Source organism: Cannabis sativa, chromosome 8 (assembly GCF_029168945.1).
Source record: "Cannabis sativa cultivar Pink pepper isolate KNU-18-1 chromosome 8, ASM2916894v1, whole genome shotgun sequence".
Classification (NCBI taxonomy): Eukaryota; Viridiplantae; Streptophyta; class Magnoliopsida; order Rosales; family Cannabaceae; genus Cannabis; species Cannabis sativa.
Window position 1 is genome coordinate 20,270,845 of NC_083608.1, and position 20,165 is coordinate 20,291,009.

Here is a 20,165-nt window from a genome sequence, read left to right on the forward strand (position 1 = left end):
TAGTCATCCATCATAACCACCGGTTTGATGTCGAACTGTATATAAATCAACGGTTAGAATTATTGGAACATTTCACGAGTAGAAAGTTCTCGAATCATAAATTTTCTCGTTCTTCAACTCAAAAGGAAAATAAGAACCAGTTTTTTCAAGAATTTGATTCGTGTCCAGAATTCGGAGAAATTACGTTCTCAGTGCAAACCTTAGCTAGCTCTTACGATTTACGTTTATCAGGTATATTACTAAATCTTGCCACCATTTTTAATTTTCATCATCGACCTTTGTTGTTATCGTTTTCTTTCCTTCCTCTAATTTGACAAGATTTCAACCACAGACCCTAGTGTGAATCTTTGAACTTTTAGTTTTTATACTCTTCTTTGCTAGATCATTCTTTTTAATCTAATTATGAGAATTAATTTCATATTCTCAATTTTTATTTGTGTTGTATGTTTGGTTGGTGTTTGTGGAAAGTAATTTCTTGTTTGTGTCATATAAGGAAAAGAATTCAACTTAATTTTTGTTCTGACTTAGTTTTTGCTATTTATAATAGAAGTTTTAGGTGATTGAGAATGAGGGGTAGAAGCTACAGCTACAGCCCTTCGCCCACCAGAGGATACAGCAGTAGAAGGCGTCGGAGCCCTAGCCCGAGGGGTAGGTATGGAGGTCGTGATAGAGATCTTCCTACTAGTCTTTTGGTTCGCAATCTTCGCCTTGACTGCAGGTACGTGAATTTTTTGTTATACTAATTTTGAGAAGTATTGCTTTGAATACCAGCTTACATGTTTGTAAATTGTTTGCAAATTTCTACTTTAAATTGCATGGACAATATTTACTTTTTAATCGTCTGGGAATGAATATTTACTGAATTAAATGGCTTGAGAATTTGTGAGTTCCTCTGGCAAGAATTTATGGAAGTTATGAAACAAGGCTTATGTATAGTATGCACAAAACAATGTTATTTTTTTAATCGTTAGGAAATGAATATTTGCTGATTGAAACGTATTGAGATTTGTGAGTCTTGCACGAATTAATGGATGCTATGAAACAATTCTTATGTCAGTATGTTCTGTTGGACAAAACAATGTTATTTTTTAATCGTTTGGGAATGAATATTTACTGATTGAAATGTCTTGAGAATTTGTTAGTCTGGCAAGAATTTATGGAAATTATGAAACAATTCTTATGTTAGTATCTTCTGTTGAATTTTAGTCATAGGTAAGCTGGAATTACTATTTTGCCTCTAATTTGGAATTTCCATTCATTAATTGTTTGCAGGCCAGAAGATCTGCGTGGGCCTTTTGAGCAATTTGGTCCCCTCAAGGACATTTACTTGCCTAAGGATTACTATACTGGGTAATGCCTTCCATGATGCATCACTTGCAAAAAGAGTATTTATTTTAGTGTTTCTGTTTTGCTATCAGAAAATACTTTCTTTTGATACTGTGAATTTTGTTTGGTTCTATGACATCATTTTGAATAATTGTCGCCCCTAAGATTGTAGTTATTAATACTTAATAACCTATTATCCGTTTATGGAAATTTGGCTGTTTACTCTAAGTGTTGAAGACTGGTATGAAGTAGTAAGAGTATTGTGTTGAAGACATCAATTGAAGTAATAAAGAGTGTTGTGTTGAAGAGAGCAATCAAGGTAATAAAAGTGATCAAGTGGTTCTTTTAGTGTACTTGACGATATGAAGAAAGTTGCATTTGAAACATAATGAGAAGAAGTTCAAGTCTTGAAGAATTTCATCTCAATTTTGTCTTAGCATCCAACAAGGTTAGCGGCCACGTGATGTTTTCAGTTGTCTGTCTTATGCAAAGTGTGAAAAAACACTGGAGATTATAATTCTCATTTCATTTCACACTCAAATCAGGATCATGTTCCTATTTAGGTGTAATCAGCATTTTTGTATGAATGTGTTTTTTGCCTTTGTTTTTCATTTTATTGAGATTGCCAAACTTGATTTTGTTTTAGGGAGCCTCGTGGCTTTGGATTTGTTCAATTCATAGACCCTGCTGACGCTGCAGATGCCAAATACCATATGGATGGGCAAGTGCTTCGAGGTCGAGAATTGACAGTAGTATTTGCTGAAGAAAACAGAAAGAAGCCATCTGAAATGAGAGCAAGAGAGCGTTATACGTAAGGATTCTTACTGTCGAAGGAATAATTTTCACATGAACATGATTGCCTCTTTTTTTTTTTCTTCAATGCATCTTATACATTAACTTGTTACTTTCATTTATTGTGGTCTATAGAGTATGATTTCCAGCTGTTCTTTTTTATATTGTTTGCGTATCATTTTGTTGTGTACATCTCACTGCATCTGATTCTTTGTCTATATTTCTTCTCACACGTTGGGATTTTGATCTTAGGCGGTCTTCAAGTCGCTATTCCCGATCACCACGCTATGCCCGAACCTATTCTCGCAGTCCAGACTATTATTCCCCATCTCCTAGACGAAGACATTACTCGAGGTATGCCAACTCATCTTTTGTTTTTCACATTCTGTCAAATAATAGATAGTAGAAATTGTTTTGTGTTTTAAAGTGTTTTTTTTTCTTAATGTATTAATGCAGGTCAATGTCTCCCAGGGACCGAAGATACAGGGGCCGGTCATATTCAAGGTCACCTTATGGTTCTAGGAGCCACAGCTTTAGCAGGAGCAGGAGCCGCAGCCACAGCCTTGAGTATTCTCGATAGATCAAAGGTTTTGGCTTAGAGAATGTCACTGTAGATGGATTATGATGATTCTCAATTAGTGTGCTATGATTCTCAAATAGTGTAGTAGAGTTTAATGTTCCAAGAGTTATCTTGATGGTGTTGGTTTTTATCTGAAATAGTATTGGGATGGAGATGGAGTTATTACTTGACTTGAAATGATAGTACTCCTCTATGTTTTCTCGTTTTGCTTTTAAGCTCAAGTGCTCCCGCTGAAAAACCTCCTCGAGGCTCCAATAGTCCTTGTTGCTTAATGTGAGAAATAAATAAATAAATAAAAAGATATTTCTCTTTGGCGAAAGTTGCACATAATCTTCCAGTCAAATTATCAAAAAACTTGGAGTCATGTTAAATATTGATTAACTAGGAAACACGGTGTGGTTGATTATTAAGTTATAAAATTATTTTAAATTTTGATATTTTAATATTTTTTATGTAATTTTTTAGGAGATTTTTTATTTTTACACTTTAAAGTGATTTTTTCTTTTCTGTATTTTTATAGAAGTTTACATAACAATTTACATAGCAATCAACGGAGTAATTTAAATTGTAACACTTATCGAAAATACAACAAAGCGTGAGCAACACTTGTCAAAAATATTATAAGGCTTGAAAATAAATATGAAAAAAAAATTAAATTTCAACAATACAATAACTAGTGGGTTTTGGGTTAGACCTTCATATAGTGAATTTAAATAAATATAAAAATTGATATTTTTATAAAGTGCGATGTAATGTAGTTTGAACTACTTATTAACAATTTTAAACCACAAACTGCACCGCACCACGCGGTTTAGAAAAAAATTAAACCACGATCGCACTGCAAAAATTTCAAACTGTATTTTCTCGTGGTGCAGACGAGTTGAGCGGATTGATGAATATCCTATAATTAATGGTCTCAAAAACAAAAATTTTCGTTCCAGGCGTTTAAGCTTCGATCTTCACATCCAAATTGCTTATAATGTCCCTTAAGCTTAAAAATAAACCTCAAATTCTATTTTATTGAATGTGCAAATGGTGATTTTGGAAACTTTGATGATGCTCAAAGTCTTCCTTAAATCATAGAAAAGAAATATAAAATACTAAAAATAATTCAAAAATTTCTTAAGCCTTTTAATCCTAAATCATAAATCTAAAACGACTGCAAATACGAGAATAATAGGGGCAGAAAAATTGAGAGGGCTTGAGATTTTCAGGGTTGGAGACTAGTATTTTGTGTCGGCTTTAGATGGTGGCCGTTGGAGATGGAGATATGGGTTAGGAACGGAAATGGAAATATAAGATCAAGCTGAGAATCTAAAAGACAGAGGGAGATGCGTGAGGGAAGAGAGAAAATTTTCAAGGAAAAAAATAATTTAATTTTTTAATTTAACTTTTTAAATTTTTTTTTTTTTGAAAGAAGAATATATTATTAAGCGACACTAGGCACATTTGCTATTAAAAAAGCAGCAGCACAATTTGGTAACAAATCAGTCCACATCTCGGACTTTTGAGTCAAACGACTCCACTTAGCTAAACTATTAGCAACTCTATTACAACTTCTAGTAAAAAATAAAAATTGTAAGGTCTGAAATTTGTTTCTCAAAAGCTTGATGTCTTGCACCAGTTGCCCCCAATCCGTGAGATAAGAAGTATCTGAATTTAAAGCTTTTATGAGAGAATGGCTGTCGGATCCAACTTGAGCATTTGTTATTGACCATCTGATAGCTAGCTGAATTCCTAAGTGGACGGCATTAGCTTCAGCAAGCAGAACCGATAGGCAGCCAGGGATGAAGGAAGTTGCAGCAACCACTAAACCACCCTTCGGGTCTCTTATCACAGCACTAAGACCACAACCCTGTTGTCCAGCAATTAAAGATGCATCTGTATTGATGAGGAAGTAGTTCTGTGGAGGAGGAATCCAAGCAGAGTTTAGTTTCATAGCAGTAGTTTTACTGATTTTTTGGTGTGGCTCCAAGTGAGTAAAGATGAGATCCATAGCCCAAGATGTCCAAATCTTTTCATCTAGAATTTTGTGTTGGAAGACAAAGTTATTCCTTCTTTGCCAAACCAACCAAGTCAATCCCATGAACTTGAAAAATTCTTCTTTAGGAAGATGTTCATGCAGCCACCAAAGTACATCAGCAGCTTTTTTGAGATTCAGTGGTATGAGTTTGGGGAAACCAAACAACTTCCAGATGTTTTGGACCTTCGGGCAGTGCCATAAAGCATGACATATGTCTTCATTCTGGAAAGTGCACAGTTCACAGTGAGTATCAATAACCATACCTCGCTTTGCAAGCTCCAATTTTGTGGGAATCCAATGATTAAACACCCGCCATATGAAATTCTTTATTTTCAGAGTGAGATGAGAACCCCAAATGAATTTCCACCAAGATTTAATTTGTGATTTGTTAGAACATTCTGCTACATTCGGATTTTGGAAGCAAAGTTTGTATCCACTTGCAACCGAGTATATACCATTAGGGGATGGACTCCATGTAATCCAATCCGACCGATTTATAGCAGGTTTAATACCAAGCACCCAGGGTATATCATCATTATGGAACCAGCTTCTAACTTCATTTTCTTTCCAATTTCCATCTGGTTGCAGTAAGGAATTAATCGTTACCTCAGCTGGGATTTGAACCTTGCTCCGAAGAGTAAACGGTTGGCTTCTAGGGAGCCATTGATCTTCATTGATTCGAATCTTACTTCCATTGCCAACACACCACCTAGTACCCTTTCGTAAAAGTTCTCTTGCCCAAAGGATGCCTCTCCAAACCGTAGACCTATAATGGCCTTATTTAGCTTCAAAAAAACTTTCAGACGGGAAATAGAGAGCTTTTAATACTTTTGCAAGCAAGCAGTCCGGATTTTGTATGAGTTTCCAGCCTTGTTTAGCTAGAAGTGATTGATTAAAATCGTCCAAATCACGAAATCCCATTCCCCCATGCTCTTTTAAGTTGCAAAGTTTTTTCCAGTTACCCCAATGTAGCTTGTGTTTGTTCTTTGTTGATCCCCACAAAAATTGAGCTATTAACCCTTCAATTTCATGGAGCGAATTCCTTTAGTAATTCGAAAGCAGCTCATGACATAGCAAGGAAGGGCTTGAATGAATGCTTTAATTGGGATCTCTTTCCCGGCTTGAGAAAATAACCCCATCTTCCAACCTTGGAGCTTCGCTTCAATTTTTCCTCTGATCTTGCCAAAAACTTGTTTCTTATTTTTTCCAACAAATGTCGGCATACCCAAGTACTTTGTATGATGCTTGACCAAAGTAACACCCAAGTTTGAGGCTAAGCTAGTTACCACAGAATCAATAACTTTGCAACCCACACACATCTCGGTTTTTTCAAAGTTTATGCATTGTCCGGACATCTTTTCATAGTTGCCAAGCACCTCTTTTAAGGCATTACTGTCTTCTAAATTTGCATTCAGAAAGATAAGGCTGTCGTCTGCAAATAAGAGGTGAGACAATCGTTGTTCCATAGTACCAAATCGCAGCCCATGTATTCGACCAGCTCTTTCGGCTTCAAAAATTAAACAAGAAAGCCCTTCAGAACATAAAAGGAAAAGGAATGGAGATAGGGGGTCACCTTGTCTCAATCCGCGTTCTGGAAGGAAGGAACCTTTGATGGATCCATTAATGAGAATGGAGAATGAAACTGACTTTATGCAGTTCATAATTTTTGTAATCCATTGAGAATCGTATCCCAAATGACCCATCATTGCTTCTATGAAGTTCCATTCGACCCTATCGTAAGCTTTGGACATGTCCAACTTGACTGCCATCTTTTTTCCATTACCAAAATGACCTTTCTTCATACAATGGAGACTTTCAAAACCAATAATCGCATTGTCTTGAATGATTCTTCCTCCAATGAAGGCACTTTGATTGTCCAAAATTACCGAATTTATACTTTGTTTCATTCAATTAGCTAGACATTTAGAAATCACCTTGTATATCACATTGCAGAGGCTAATGGGGCGAAATTCGAACATCTTTGTTGGCTGTTTAACCTTTGGTATTAAGCAAATTAGTGTTTCATTGATCTGGTGGCAGTCGGCATTGTTATTGAGCACATCTAGACAAGCTTGAGTCACTTCCTTTCCAACTACATCCCAGTTTTTTTGGAAAAAAAGCCCCGGTAATCCATCTTTTCCAGGCGCTTTTAGAGGATGGATTTGGAACATAGCCATCTTCACTTCTTCACTTGTAAAAGGCTCCATTAAAAGAGCATTTTCAGCTGAACTTAAGCGGTTTGGGGCACACCTTCTGAGAACATCAGCAATATCAATACCATTATTTTTCTTGGTGAACAGTTGCTGAAAGTAAGAAATGGCAATATCCTCCACATCCTTCTCCTTTGTTTTCCATTGTTGATTATCATCAAAGAGACCCTCTATTGTGTTTTTCTTTCGTCTTGAAGTGGCTTTAAAGTGAAAATACTTTGTATTTTTTATCTCCATGTTTTAACCAAAGAGCCCTACTTCTTTGCTTCCAATATATCTCTCGTTTTTCCTCCACGCAATTAAGGTCGTGTTCAAGCCGATTTTTAGTGAGCCAATCATTTATTTTTACTGAATCCGCAATGCTTCCAAGTTTTTCTTTTAACTCCTTCGTTCGTGCTACTGATTCACGTTTCTGAGTTTGGTTCCACTGATTTAATTGCTGTTCACAATCAGCAAGCAGCCGCTTCAAGTTACATACTGGGTTTTGGTGATCACTTTGTCTCCAAATATCCTTAATTATTTTGAGGCACTCTTCATTATCCGCCCAGGCCTGTTCAAAATGAAATTTGTGCCCCCATTTCTTTTTGAAAACTTCGCCTTTATCCTTGAGCTGAGCCTGAAATAGTAAAGGTCTATGATCCGAATTCCACCAGTTTAAAAGAGACACCGTATTCTGCTTAAAATTCTTGTTCCAAGCCGAGTTACAAAGGATTCTGTCAAGTTTTTCAAAGATTAAGTTGGCTGTCCTACCATTGCACCAAGTAAAACCATCTCCATCCGTTTGAATTTCCTTTAGAAGACAATGAGAAATGGACATACGAAAATTACGCATCAAGTAATCTGGTTTAGTACCTCCTCCTCTCTTTTCGTTATGATTAATGATCTCATTAAAATCTCCTCCACAAACCCAAGCACCAGAAAACATGGTTTTGAGACGCTTCAAAAGTTTCCAACTTTCCCTTCGTCCTCCCGGATCCGGACTGCCATAAAAACCAGTAAATCGCCAAGAAAAACCCAGATTATTTTCAACAATGGCATCTATATGTGAAACCGTATAGGATTTGATCTGAACCGAGTAATCTTTTGACCAAAGAAGCGCCAAACCACCACTCTTGCCTTTAGCATCCACCGTAAAGCAACTGTCAAAGCCTAATTGGATGCAGACAAGTTCCATTCGAGCACTAGTTAATCGAGTTCAGACAAGAATATCATCCCGGGATGATAGTCTTTGACATGGGATTTCAAGGTGTTTAGAGTCCAAGGGTTCCCAAGCCCTTGGACATTCCAAAAAAGGGCCATCATTGCTCTCGGCGACCCAGTGCTGCTGAGTTCGCCGCTTCCAAGTTCACAGCAAAGGTCAAATCAGAAACAACTGAAATTTCCTTTACATCATCTTTCCTTCTTGCTATCATCGGGTCTGTTGAAATTGCTTCATTTGAATTAGTTCCTTTCCTGTTCTTGTTTCTCTTCGGGATCACCTTCCTCTGCTTAGTTGGACCTTCAATTTTTGAAAGAAAATCACAACCGGTTGTGTATGTAATAGGAACATCCAATAGACTCTCCGTATCAATGTTTAGAGAATCAATTGCAGGCCCCTGTATACCATTCTTGTGCTGGCTGTTGAATAAATTATGGTCTTTAAAGATATTGTTGAACTCCTCACTTCTCCAAGAACCGCTTCTCTTACTATTCGTTAATTTCCCACTTATCCCGTGTAAATCTGCTTGCTGAGTATGGTTGTGTTTCCCCTTTAGAACCTGTTGTTCAGAAATTAATTGTCCAACAGGATCTGTCATAGCAATCGCCTTGCCTTTATCCACCGTTTTGAGCCCTTGAATGGTGGGATTGGTATTCGGGTTTATCATTTTCGAACTAGGCAATTCAGGTCTAGCCATTGATGGAGATCCTACTGCAATACTTTGTCCCCCCATATCAGCCATTGAATTACATGAGTAGGATTTTTTCTCATAAAAACCAGGGGGAATGGGAGGTGTTCTTTGAGGAGTAGGCCTCTGAATTGGTGAAGCAGAGATGCCCTTTCCTTCTTCAACTTTTAACCAAGCTCCATATCCCGGAGTGCGATTTCCCATTCCATCTTCAATCATTGTGATTGGCTCTGCACAAATCCGAGTATCATGTCCCACAAAACCACATTTAAAACACATAAAGGGAAGACGATCATACCTGAACGGGAGCCAAACTTTCCGACCTTCGCTCGGAAATAGGAAGCCTGGGCAGAGTGGGATATTGATATCACACCACACCTTAAATGTGAAAAACCCCTTAGTCACAATCTTGGTTAAATCAGCCTTTTGAACTTCAATGGTGTCTCCAACAAACCCCGCCAATCGATTTAAGTTTCCCTGAGTTATTGAGCTCGTGGGTAAATTGAGTATTCGCCCACTTAGAGGAAATTTGGTAAGGATTTTATCCCAATTAGTAGGCATTTCAATCATCCTTTCCACAATTAGAAGCCCATTATTCAGAAACCAAGGGTTCTTGGTCAATATTCTGTCCAAATCTTGGGAAGATTTGAAAGAAAAGACCAAGAAACTTGCTTCTTTAATGGTGTGTTTGATCTCCACACCCCAATTCCTGTCAGCAATGCCCCAAACTCTTCCAAGGATCGTTCTCAACAAAGAACGACTGATTGGTCGATTGGAACAAAACCTCCCCATCGCACAAAATGAAGCTACCTCAGTCCCTCCAGCCATGTTAATTTCCCAGCCATCTTCGTCTAGAACAGTTAGGTTGGTAGTTTTAGCAAGTAGGTCTTCCATGATAGTATCAGTTGTATCCATAGTTGCAAGCATATTCAGCATTTCAGTAGAAGGCTATTCTTTTTCGAAAGAGAGCATATTAAAATTTTTTATTTTTAAAACATTAAAAAAAATTCTATTTAATTATAGTAAATATTTAAAATGATTTTTTATAACAATTAAATAATTAAATAATTTAAATTAATATGATTGTGTCATATGTATGTGAGTTTATACCATGACATTTTAACTTAGCATTTAATCGACAAAAATAAATAAAAAATTAAATTTATTAATAGAACGGTGACATTTAGTTAAATGGAATAAAAACATAAAAATATAAATGAAAATAAAAATAGAATAAAATTTAAAATACATAAAAAAAAATATTGATAAAATCATTAAATTTTTTCTCATGAATAATTTTTTTTTTATTTTAAAATAGAATAATCATTCTACTAAAATATAGTGAAAAAGACATTCTCTTTGAATGATATTTTGATATTTTAAAATACAACTAAATAAAAATTGTTTCTTTTTCATTTCATTCTATTTCATTACCTCACACCAAAATTTAGCATCAAAAATTCTATTATTATTATTATTATTATTATTGATTTTCTTGATGTTGTGCCTTTCCGGTGGAACCATATCTTAATTGCACATATTTTTCATCCAGGGTCATGTCGTGATCGTACTATATTTTTTACTCTACTTTGTGGCTGCACTAATACCATTTTGTATCGCGTCGTGTCAATAGGCCTCCGTTTTTAGCATTAGCATTGTTTTAGGAGCTAAAATCCTTTTTCTGATGATTGAAAAAGTTTCAACAGAAACACAACTTCTAATATTCTATTTACAGATTACATAAATATAACAACACTGCTCTTTCTTTTCTTTTTTGGGATACCAAGACAACACTCCATCAAAAAGAAACTCATATTTTACATATTTTCAATTCTATTTTATAAAATTTATATAAATTAAACCTCCACGCAGCAGCCTGATTGTACGAACCCATCAAACTCTTGAGGGACCTCAATCTTGTTCATTTTACCACTTTGCCCTTCCACCACAAAGAACTCCTGCCGCCCTCCCTGACAACCCGACCCGGATAAATAGGTCCGACTATCCATTTCAATCCCGCATGACCCGACCCGAACTTCCGAGACGGAATCAGCCCAGCAAATCAACTTTCCATCTTTGCCCACCCCAATATTCGACCTCGGACACCGACTCGTCCCCCAAACGTTCTCGACTCGCCGCCACTCGCCCGAGTCGGGATCGTACCACTCAGCACTAGTGTCGAAGTTACCTTGACTCTCGGTTCGGTACCCGCTTACAACCCAGAACCTTGAACCGATTACCAGTCCCTCGCACTCGTCTCGCTCCTGACTCATGTGAGTCAACTGGGTCCACTCATCGTTCCTCACATCATAAACCCGCGCCGTACTCAACGCGTTTTTGTTCTCATCGTGGCCGCCGGAGACGAATATCTTACCGTCGATTTCACCGGCGGCGAAGAACGATCGGGATTCCGGCATGTCCTTTCCTTGCCTCCACTCCCGAGTTGTGAATTCGTAGACGAACACGTCTCTAACCGGTTCGTAACTCGCCGGGTCCCAACCACCCATCACCACGAGTTTTCCCTCCGAGCTCGACACTTGGCAGAACAACGGTAAGCCACGTGGGTATTTGGGAACAGGATCGACCCAGTCCCACTCGCCACTCACTGGGTCGAATATGGACACGCCGTAAGAAGGTGGAGGCGTCTGTTTAAGGCCTTTCGGTTCGGGTCGACCCGGGAGTAACTGGACCAAACAGGCCACTTTACGTGTATGACCGGCGAGCTTCCTGTGATGGTAAAAATGTGGGCTTTGGAAGAGTTTTCTCCATGATCGGCAAACTCGAGCGGAAACTCGGTGAGTTGAGTAGTGAAAACGAGTCAAGCACTCGAGTGCAAGATCGTCAGGAAGTTGAGGGATTAATTGGGTAAACTCAGTCATACATATATTCTAGAAGGTTTCTATTTGAGAATGGAAGTTGTTTTTAAATTGAACACTTCAATGGTTTTTATAGGATATTTGGGTATAAAAAAAAAAAAAAGCAACATTATTTAAATATTTTAAACGGATTAAATGCCACGCGACACACACTGTTTCGACAGTACTTTACACTTGGATTTATATTTATTTATTTATTTTTATATCTAATTATTTTTATTAATTTAGCGAAATGTATTTCAAATATAAAATCATATATTATTAAATTTAACTAAATTAGTTTTATAAATATATAAATATTAATATTATTTATTTAAATTAATTTAAATATATAAATATTAATATAATATTTTAATATTAGAAGTATTTTTAATTTTAATATTCTTAAATTTTATACTTTTTTAATTTAAAAAGATAAATAATTTTCTTTTAATTTATAAAATTTTAAAATATATATAATAAAAATTAAAAAATTAAATACGAGAAAAGTATTAAAAACAAAATGATAAATAATACAAAGAAAAGTGACTGTGACAAAGTGAACATCCAATTACAATTTTTTTTTGTACCTATAAATATTGTAATATTCTTTTTCAACTTACAACATCAGTAAATTCTTTTTTTAAAAATTAAATAATTTATATTGTCAAAAATTAATTTAAAATTTTTTTTTTTTTTGATAAATGATTTAAAATTTTTTAAACATACAAATATCAAGAATTTTATTTTAATATATAAACTATTTAAAATTAAAAAAAAAAGAAAAAAAGAAATTCTAACATGTAATTGTACACATAAAAATTATAATTGACACTCCTTTAATATTTAATTCGAGAATGAATCATTTTGTTGATTGGGAACTATACTCATTTCGGTGATTTTAAGATTATCACAAAAAAAAAAAAAATATACATATATATATACATAAATTATATGTACAAGTGGATAACTATGCAGATAAACTTGTCATAATTGAATCATAGCATATGAGTTAAATATAATAATATGATACTGTTCGAAACACTTAAACTTGTTGCGATACCTATCTAAAGTGGATTCTTATCTATATAGAAGCTCTTATTTAGAGTCTTTAGGATAAATGTGAGTTATTATATCTATTCTATATAAAGTGTTCCTATATAATTGAATTTTTGGTTTATAAGAAATTCATGGGTAATTTTTTATTTATATTTAATAAAATAATAAAATATTATTTATATATAATAAAATAATAAAATAAAAATAAAATAAATCTCATTAATATTTGAACTGATATTTGATGCTAATTATTCGAGAGTCACAACCCTCTTTCCTTGACGTTGCATATACCAAACTATGTATGTTTATTATCTTATTATTGCTTCTGACAAAAACTATGTTGTGTGCAGGTGTCGTTCCTTTTGATAGCGTTGAACAGTGGAAGAGGAACTTAACTATTCTTTTAAGAGACAAGGATAAGCAAGAGTTGATTTCCAAGGAGAAAAAGGATAGACGTAACTTTGAGAAAATATCTGCTTTGGCGAGCAAAGTGGGACTCTATAGGTAATAATATGTTTGTTATCTTTTGAATTTCATGTTTTTGTACAAGAGTAGGGATTAAAAATCTGATTGATGCTTACACTTGGCAGCCATCTATATGTAAGAGTTCTTGTTGTTAGTAAGATACCTCTACCAAACTATAGATTTGATCTGGATGATAAGCGTCCACAGAGGGAGGTATTTTTCATAATTTTTTTTTCTTTATTATGATGCTTGATTATCTTAATAATATGCAGTTCTATACATTATTGTAACTTTATTTTGATGCTACAAAATTATGTTTGATTCTTTCTCATTCTTTATTTTGCTTGTATTTATTTACATGTCCCATGTTTGCTACATAATCATCACTAATTGCTTTATGCCTCTAGGTTGTTCTTGTGTATTTTTCTCGTTTCTATAATTCATTTTAAATTATTCAATTTTTTTCCCTTATAGACTTCTATTAAAGGTTGTAAGACTCTGGACAGGTTACTTTGCCTCTTAGCCTACTCAGAAGGGTTGAATCATTCGTTAGCGAGTTCCTATCTCAAAAGTCTTGGAGTAGGGATAATAATTCAGATGTTACTTTTTCAAGATCAAGCAGTAGTTGTAGCATTGCCACTAAGGAAGGGCTTTTCGAGGCACCGAAGCTCGAGCTTTCTTTATTCTACGCCACCACACGAAGCCGTTCCTCACCTCCACCGTCACCTCCATAGCCTACAACGAGCAAAAGGTAAGATTTTAAATTTGATTTTAGGTTTTAGGTTCAATTGTTATGTTATTGAGAATGAGATTCCATATTTTTTTTCTATTTTGTGTGATTTTGGATGTGGGATGTGATTGTTTTATTTTGTGTGATTTTGAATGTGCAATGATTGGATTTTCTGTGGAGCCAAACAAGAGAGGAGAAGACGTTCACACCTGAGAAACTCCCAATGGAGATGGGATTTCAACCCAAGCCTCCTTATGATATGGTCGAGGAATGAAAGGGGAGTTACTGGGTGCATCTTCCATTGGAGAGTTGAAAGTCCAAAGCTTTTACTTATGGTGGCCAACGCTCAGATTCCAACAATGGCAGTCAGTAACAGCAGCAAGAGAGAGGAGAAACAAACAAGCTTATGGGATCATCAAAATAAACTATTCCACTTTATCTTTCTTCACTGTCCTTCCTGTTTCCACTTTCTCTCATTATTGTTAAAAATACTGTAAATCTGTATATAGCCCTAATTAATAGCGGAATAGCGGAAGCGTACCGGAGTCCATAGAATCGACTTTGTAATGATCTTTATTAGTATGATCTTCCAATTTGCATCAAAACCTTTCTCTGTAAACTTTTGCTCTTGGTGATGGGGATACAAGAGTGAAAAGATACGATGCAAATGGGGACCATTACCCGTTATATTACCAACAGACAAACCTGTTGGTAATATTTATTGACTATTTCTATTTGGCCCCTCATCAATATAGAAATTGTCTAATTGGTATCCACATATTAAAATCATGACAATCATGCCCTTAAGTCATAAACTTTATTCCAAAATAGACCACATAAATTTGACTTATTTATTTGATGACCCAACACACATTTTATATATACAATTGTGACCCTAATTATTTCTAACAATCTCCCACTGGGTCACATATGTATACATATAAATGTGTTAACCTTATTGAGCTCATAACTTTGTCATCATAACCATAGGCATGTGCAATCTCGTCCATTAACTATATCAACATAGGATCAAAGCGATTTTCGTTGTATCAATCACAACTAAACCCATCAATGGTCACATATATCAACATAGCCAAATGACATAGATCAATCATGATAATGTGGTATGAAAATTACATGCACGGTGATCTATTCATGTCAATTTTCAATTGGTCCTACTTTACTTTATGGAGATCAAAACTTTAGCTTAAATGTACAAAGTGTAATAAACTGAATAACATAATTTCTGATCAGAAAAATATCCAAATACAGATGTTTCATGAAACAAATAAAACACACTAAAGACAAACTCCCACTGAATCTAGATATTCTCATAATCTAAAACACCCATACGAGCAGTGTGCTCATGAAAGACCTTGGGTGGCAAACCCTTAGTAAGGGGGTCTGCGATCATGGAGTTTGTACCTAAGTGTTCTATACAAATCTGTCCACTTTGTACCCCTTCTTTTACAACAAGGAACTTGATGTCAATGTGTTTTGACTTCGTCGAGCTCCTATTGTTGTTGGAATACAATACAGCTGACTTATTGTCACAATACAACTTAAGTGGTCTTTCAATTCCATCCACAATGCGCAGCCCAGTGACAAAGTTTCTCAGCCATATACCATGGTTGGATGCCTCATAACATGCAACAAATTCTGCTGCCATGGTGGATGAAGCTATGAGTGTTTGTTTTGCACTCCTCCATGATATAGCTCCACCACCTAACAGATATATGTAGCCCGAAGTAGATCTCCTACTATCTTGGCATCCCGCAAAGTCAGAGTCAGAGTATCCAATGATCTCAAAGTGATCTGACCTCCTATATGTGAGCATGTACTCTCTTGTTCTCTTCAAATATCTCATAACCTTTTTGGCTGCTTTCCAGTGATCAATTCCTGGATTGCTTAAGTATCTGCCTAACACTCCAACAATGTACGCTATATCCGGACGCGTACAAACTTGAGCATACATTAGACTCCCAACAGCCGAAGCGTAGGGAATCTTTTGCATTTCTTGAATTTCAAGGCTTCCTTTAGGGCATTGTTTAAGACAAAATTTGTCTCCTTTAACGACAGGGGTATCACCTGGTCTACAATCTTGCATGCCAAACCGTTTGAGTACTTTATCGATATAGCCCTTTTGTGATAATCCAAGAATACCCCGAGAACGGTCTCGATGTATTTGAATTCCTAAAACAAAAGAGGCGTCACCAAGATCTTTCATCTCAAAATGCTTCGATAGAAATCTCTTGGTTTCGTGCAATAAGCCTATATCATTAGTGGCAAGCAATATGTCATCGACATATAGAACCAGAAATATACACTTACTCCCACTAAACTTATGATACACACAATCATCAACAGCGTTCATCTCAAAACCAAATAAGAGAACCACTTGATGAAATTTGTGGTACCATTGACGGGAAGCTTGCTTGAGTCCATAGATGGATTTTTTTAATTTGCAAACCATTTTCTTTGGGTCACCAACCACAAAGTTTTCTGGTTGCTCCATATAAATTGTCTCATCAATGTCGCCATTGAGAAACGCTGTTTTAACATCCATCTGATGTAACTCAAGATCAAAGTGAGCAACAAGTGCCATTATTATTCTAAAAGAGTCTTTCGATGAAACCGGAGAGAAAGTCTCTTTATAATCAATGCCTTCTTTCTGAGTATAGCCTTTTGCTACAAGACGTGCCTTAAACCTCACCACATTACCATTTTCATCCCTCTTGGTTTTAAATATCCATTTACAACCAATGGGTTTTACACCTTCTGGTAATGGGACAACTTCCCAAACTTTATTGTCTTGCATAGACTTATTCTCTTCATTCATGGCATCATTCCACTTTTGAGAGTTAGAACTTTTCATGGCTTGATGAAAGTTGATTGGATCATCTTCCATCATTCCAATGCCATCCTCATGTTCTTGAAGATACACTATATATTCATCTGGATTAATAGCATTTCTTCTTTCTCTAGTGGATCGTCGCAAAGGCACTTGTTCTTGAGGTTGTTGAGTTTGTACCTCTGGGGTTTGATTGACTATGTTTGGTTGCTCTTGATCTAAAACTTGATCAATATTAGGAATGGAATCCTGAATATTGTCAAAAGCAACTATTGGAATAGGAATCAACTCATCTTCAAGAGAAGTGGGTGATTCTAAATCATCCTCAAAAACAAAGTCTTTAACCGTATTTCTCCCCCCAAACTCAATATCCTCAAAAAACTTTGCAGTTCCCGTTTCAAATATATTCTTTACTTTGGGATCATAAAACTTGAAACCCCTGGATCGTTCAGAATATCCAATAAAGTAGCTGCTCACAGTTTTGGGTTCCAGCTTCTTTTCATTTGGCCTATAAGGCCTAGCCTCAGCTGGACATCCCCAAACATGAAAGTGCTTAAGACTAGGCTTTCGCCCTGTCCAAAGCTCATAAGGTGTTTTTGCAGCTGCTTTAGTTGGTACCCTATTCAAAATATAGGCTGCTGTCTTAAGTGCCTCTCCCCAGAGTGATTCTGGTAAGGTTGAATGACTAATCATACTCCTTACCATATCTTTAAGAGTACGGTTTCGTCTTTCAGCAACACCATTCATGCTAGGAGATCCTGGCATAGTGTACTGTGGGACAATTCCACACTCCTCTAGATATCTAGCAAAAGGTCCTGGACGTTGTTCACCTGATCCGTCATATCTGCCATAGTACTCACCACCACGGTCAGACCTGACTTGCTTTATTCTTTTGCTAAGTTGATTCTCAACTTCAGCCTTAAAAGATTTGAACACGTCCAACACTTGAGACTTTTCATGAAGTAGAAATAGGTACGCATATCTTGAGTAATCATCTATGAATGATACAAAATATCGTTGACCATTCCAAGAAGGTGTAGGAAATGGCCCACAAATATCTGTATGTATCAACTCTAAGACATCGGTAGCTCTTTTCGCACCCAATTTCTTTGTTTTGGTCTGTTTGCCTTTGATGCATTCAATACAAACATCAAAGTCTGAAAAATCAATTGAATCTAAAATTCCATCAGATACAAGTCGCTCAACTCTATTTCTAGAGATGTGACCTAACCGTTTGTGCCATAAGGAACTTGATTTTTCATTATCCATTTTACGCTTAGTACCACGTGATTCCACATTCAAGGTTTCATTATAAGAAGCAACAGTGTCAAGCAAATATAAGTTGTCATAAACCATAAGTGAACCAGTTCCAACAGTATTTGAATTAATAGATAAACTAAAGCAATTGTTTCCAAATGAACAACAATAACCCAATTTGTCCAAACAAGAAACAGAAACCAAATTCCGTCTAAAAGACGGTACAACAAAAGTATCTATTAAGTCCAAATAGTAACCAGTACTTAACAACAACCTAAAATGCCCTATTGCTTCCACATTTACCGACTTGCCATCTCCCACATAAATGCTTCTTTCAGCATCATTTGGCTTTCGGTAACTCAGGCAACCCTGCATAGAAACACTGATGTTAGTAGTAGCACCGGAATCTAACCACCAAGTGTTTCTTGGTACTGAAGCTAAATTTACCTCAGAACAGACCAAAGTAAAAAATGTACCTTTCTTTGCTCGCCATGCAATATACTTAGCACATTCCTTCTTCATGTGTCCTTTCATGTTGCAAAAGAAACAACCATCGTCACTGTTGGTTTGAGTTTGTTTCTTATGTGCAGGACCTTTATCCTTAGCAGCCTCATTCTTTCTTTTCTTGCCCTTATCCTTAGAGGTGCTTGCCAAATGAGCACTTTCAGTCTTTTCTTGCTTCAATCTTTCTTCCTCTTGAACACAAAATGAAATGAGCTCATTAAGAGTCCACTTCTCCCTTTGGCAGTTGTAACTGACCTTAAATTGACTGAATTGTGGAGGAAGAGAGATAAGCACTAAATGCACAAGCAAGTCATCCGAAAGCTCAAGCTTTAGTGCCTTCAACTTTGAAGCAAGGTGAGACATTTCCATAATGTACTCCCTTATATTTTCCTTGCCCTTAAACTTCATGGAAATAAGTTTCTTTAAAAGAGTACTTGTTTCCGCCTTATCGCTTTTTGCAAAGCGCTTCTCAATTTCAGCAAGGAAAGTTGTGGCATCGGTGACCTCCTCGGACACCGCACCCCTAAAAGCCTCAGGTATGCCGCGCTTAATGATCATAAGACTCATGCGGTTTGAACGGTCCCACTTCTCATAAATCCTCCTTTGCTCGGAGGTACTGGTATCCGTAAGAGAAGCAGGACGATCCATCCTTAATGCAAGGTCAAGATCCATGCAGCCAAGAACAATAAAAATGTTCTCCTTCCAGTCCTTAAAGTTATTACCATTAAGGACCGGTACCGAATTAAGGTTAGCAGATACACTAGCAACAGCTGAAAAGAACAATACAATTACATAAATAACATGCTCATATAAGAATCCAAATAAAACAATAAATTCAAATAATGGTTGATCCCATCTCAAGATACCAAACACAACATTAATATTAAGTCTTTGGACAGTAATATTAATTGCAAGCGGTACTCTTGTTGTAGTGATAAAATATTGACAATAAATTATGTCAAACAATATGCAATCTTTGGACTAACAAATTGTTCACATAAAATACCTTATAATTGTCACACATTTATCACCACAAACATGCATGAAATTCAACCAAATATTAACTCACCTTTGGGTTAGTTAATAAATTTATGAATCACATACACACAATTATCATAATATTTTTATTAAATTAATCTACACAAAAGAAATCACTTTGGTGATATTTTGTTTCAATTAATTTAATTAAATATTAGATATCTTTAATAAACTTTAAACCAAAATTTGAATTTAATTGTTACTGAATTATTATTATTATTATTACTTTAAAATTATTATATATTAATAAAATAATAATAATAATAATCATAATAAAACAAAAAAGTCTAACAAAATGCAATGCAATGCATTCTTTAAAAAAAAAAAACATAACAGAATGCAATGCATTCTCTACTAACAGACCAATAATCGCATATGTATATAAAAAAGATACTGTAAATTATTATATGCGATTGACTGAAAAAATCAGAATGTTGACCATTTAGTATGTGATGCATTCTCGCATCAGTAAAACAAAAAAGAAACAATATACATGCATCACATATATGATCGCAGCAACAATAAATTACTTTACACTTTATATATATATTACATTAAATTGAAAAACTTCAATCGCATGCGGTATATA

The 20,165-nt window shown here is 35.7% G+C and overlaps 4 protein-coding genes across 8 annotated transcripts; 2 read left to right on the forward strand and 2 right to left on the reverse strand.

The window, feature by feature from the left end:
- Positions 1-88: 88 nt before the first annotated feature.
- On the forward strand, positions 89-3,017 carry LOC115699226 (serine/arginine-rich SC35-like splicing factor SCL33). 4 transcript variants are annotated; one of them, XM_030626522.2, is made up of 6 exons: positions 89-231; positions 548-718; positions 1,273-1,350; positions 1,973-2,137; positions 2,371-2,472; positions 2,575-3,017. In XM_030626522.2, exons 2-6 carry the CDS (start codon positions 567-569, stop codon positions 2,696-2,698), a joined length of 621 nt encoding a protein of 206 aa, XP_030482382.2. In that variant the 5' UTR covers positions 89-231; positions 548-566; the 3' UTR covers positions 2,699-3,017. The 4 variants fall into 4 exon arrangements, with proteins under 4 accessions (XP_030482382.2, XP_060958526.1, XP_030482383.2 ...); XM_061102543.1 differs by having other exon boundaries at positions 2,590-3,017; XM_030626523.2 differs by having other exon boundaries at positions 91-231; positions 551-718.
- A 7,505-nt stretch (positions 3,018-10,522) lies between these two features.
- On the reverse strand, positions 10,523-11,775 carry LOC115699220 (F-box/kelch-repeat protein At2g44130). The gene has a single exon (XM_061102537.1). The coding sequence runs from the start codon at positions 11,694-11,696 to the stop codon at positions 10,674-10,676; it is 1,023 nt and encodes a 340-aa protein (XP_060958520.1). The 5' UTR covers positions 11,697-11,775; the 3' UTR covers positions 10,523-10,673.
- A 1,278-nt stretch (positions 11,776-13,053) lies between these two features.
- LOC133030194 (DExH-box ATP-dependent RNA helicase DExH5, mitochondrial-like) lies at positions 13,054-14,741 on the forward strand. Of its 2 annotated transcripts, XM_061102539.1 has the most exons (4): positions 13,054-13,235; positions 13,322-13,409; positions 13,703-13,947; positions 14,107-14,741. In XM_061102539.1, exons 1-3 carry the CDS (start codon positions 13,069-13,071, stop codon positions 13,928-13,930), a joined length of 483 nt encoding a protein of 160 aa, XP_060958522.1. In that variant the 5' UTR covers positions 13,054-13,068; the 3' UTR covers positions 13,931-13,947; positions 14,107-14,741. The 2 variants fall into 2 exon arrangements, with proteins under 2 accessions (XP_060958522.1, XP_060958521.1); XM_061102538.1 differs by lacking the exon at positions 13,322-13,409.
- A 3,363-nt stretch (positions 14,742-18,104) lies between these two features.
- LOC115700976 (uncharacterized) lies at positions 18,105-19,905 on the reverse strand. The gene is made up of 2 exons (XM_061102540.1): positions 18,511-19,905; positions 18,105-18,403 (listed from the first exon to the last, which is right to left on the reverse strand). Exons 1-2 carry the CDS (start codon positions 19,208-19,210, stop codon positions 18,375-18,377), a joined length of 729 nt encoding a protein of 242 aa, XP_060958523.1. The 5' UTR covers positions 19,211-19,905; the 3' UTR covers positions 18,105-18,374.
- Between the last annotated feature and the right edge of the window lie 260 nt (positions 19,906-20,165).

Coding starts and splice junctions, on each gene's coding strand:
- LOC115699226 (XM_030626522.2), top strand. CDS start 567: ATGAGGGGTAGAAGCTACAGCTACAGCCCTTCGCCCACCAGAGGATAC. Junction 2,138..2,370: donor AGAGCAAGAGAGCGTTATAC/GTAAGGATTCTT, acceptor TTTTGATCTTAG/GCGGTCTTCAAGTCGCTATT. Junction 2,473..2,574: donor AGACGAAGACATTACTCGAG/GTATGCCAACTC, acceptor GTATTAATGCAG/GTCAATGTCTCCCAGGGACC.
- LOC115699220 (XM_061102537.1), bottom strand. CDS start 11,696: ATGACTGAGTTTACCCAATTAATCCCTCAACTTCCTGACGATCTTGCA.
- LOC133030194 (XM_061102538.1), top strand. CDS start 13,069: ATGTTGTGTGCAGGTGTCGTTCCTTTTGATAGCGTTGAACAGTGGAAG. Junction 13,236..13,702: donor AGCAAAGTGGGACTCTATAG/GTAATAATATGT, acceptor GACTCTGGACAG/GTTACTTTGCCTCTTAGCCT. Junction 13,948..14,106: donor TAGCCTACAACGAGCAAAAG/GTAAGATTTTAA, acceptor TTTTCTGTGGAG/CCAAACAAGAGAGGAGAAGA.
- LOC115700976 (XM_061102540.1), bottom strand. CDS start 19,210: ATGGATCTTGACCTTGCATTAAGGATGGATCGTCCTGCTTCTCTTACG. Junction 18,404..18,510: donor TGCATGGCGAGCAAAGAAAG/GTACATTTTTTA, acceptor GTTTCTATGCAG/GGTTGCCTGAGTTACCGAAA.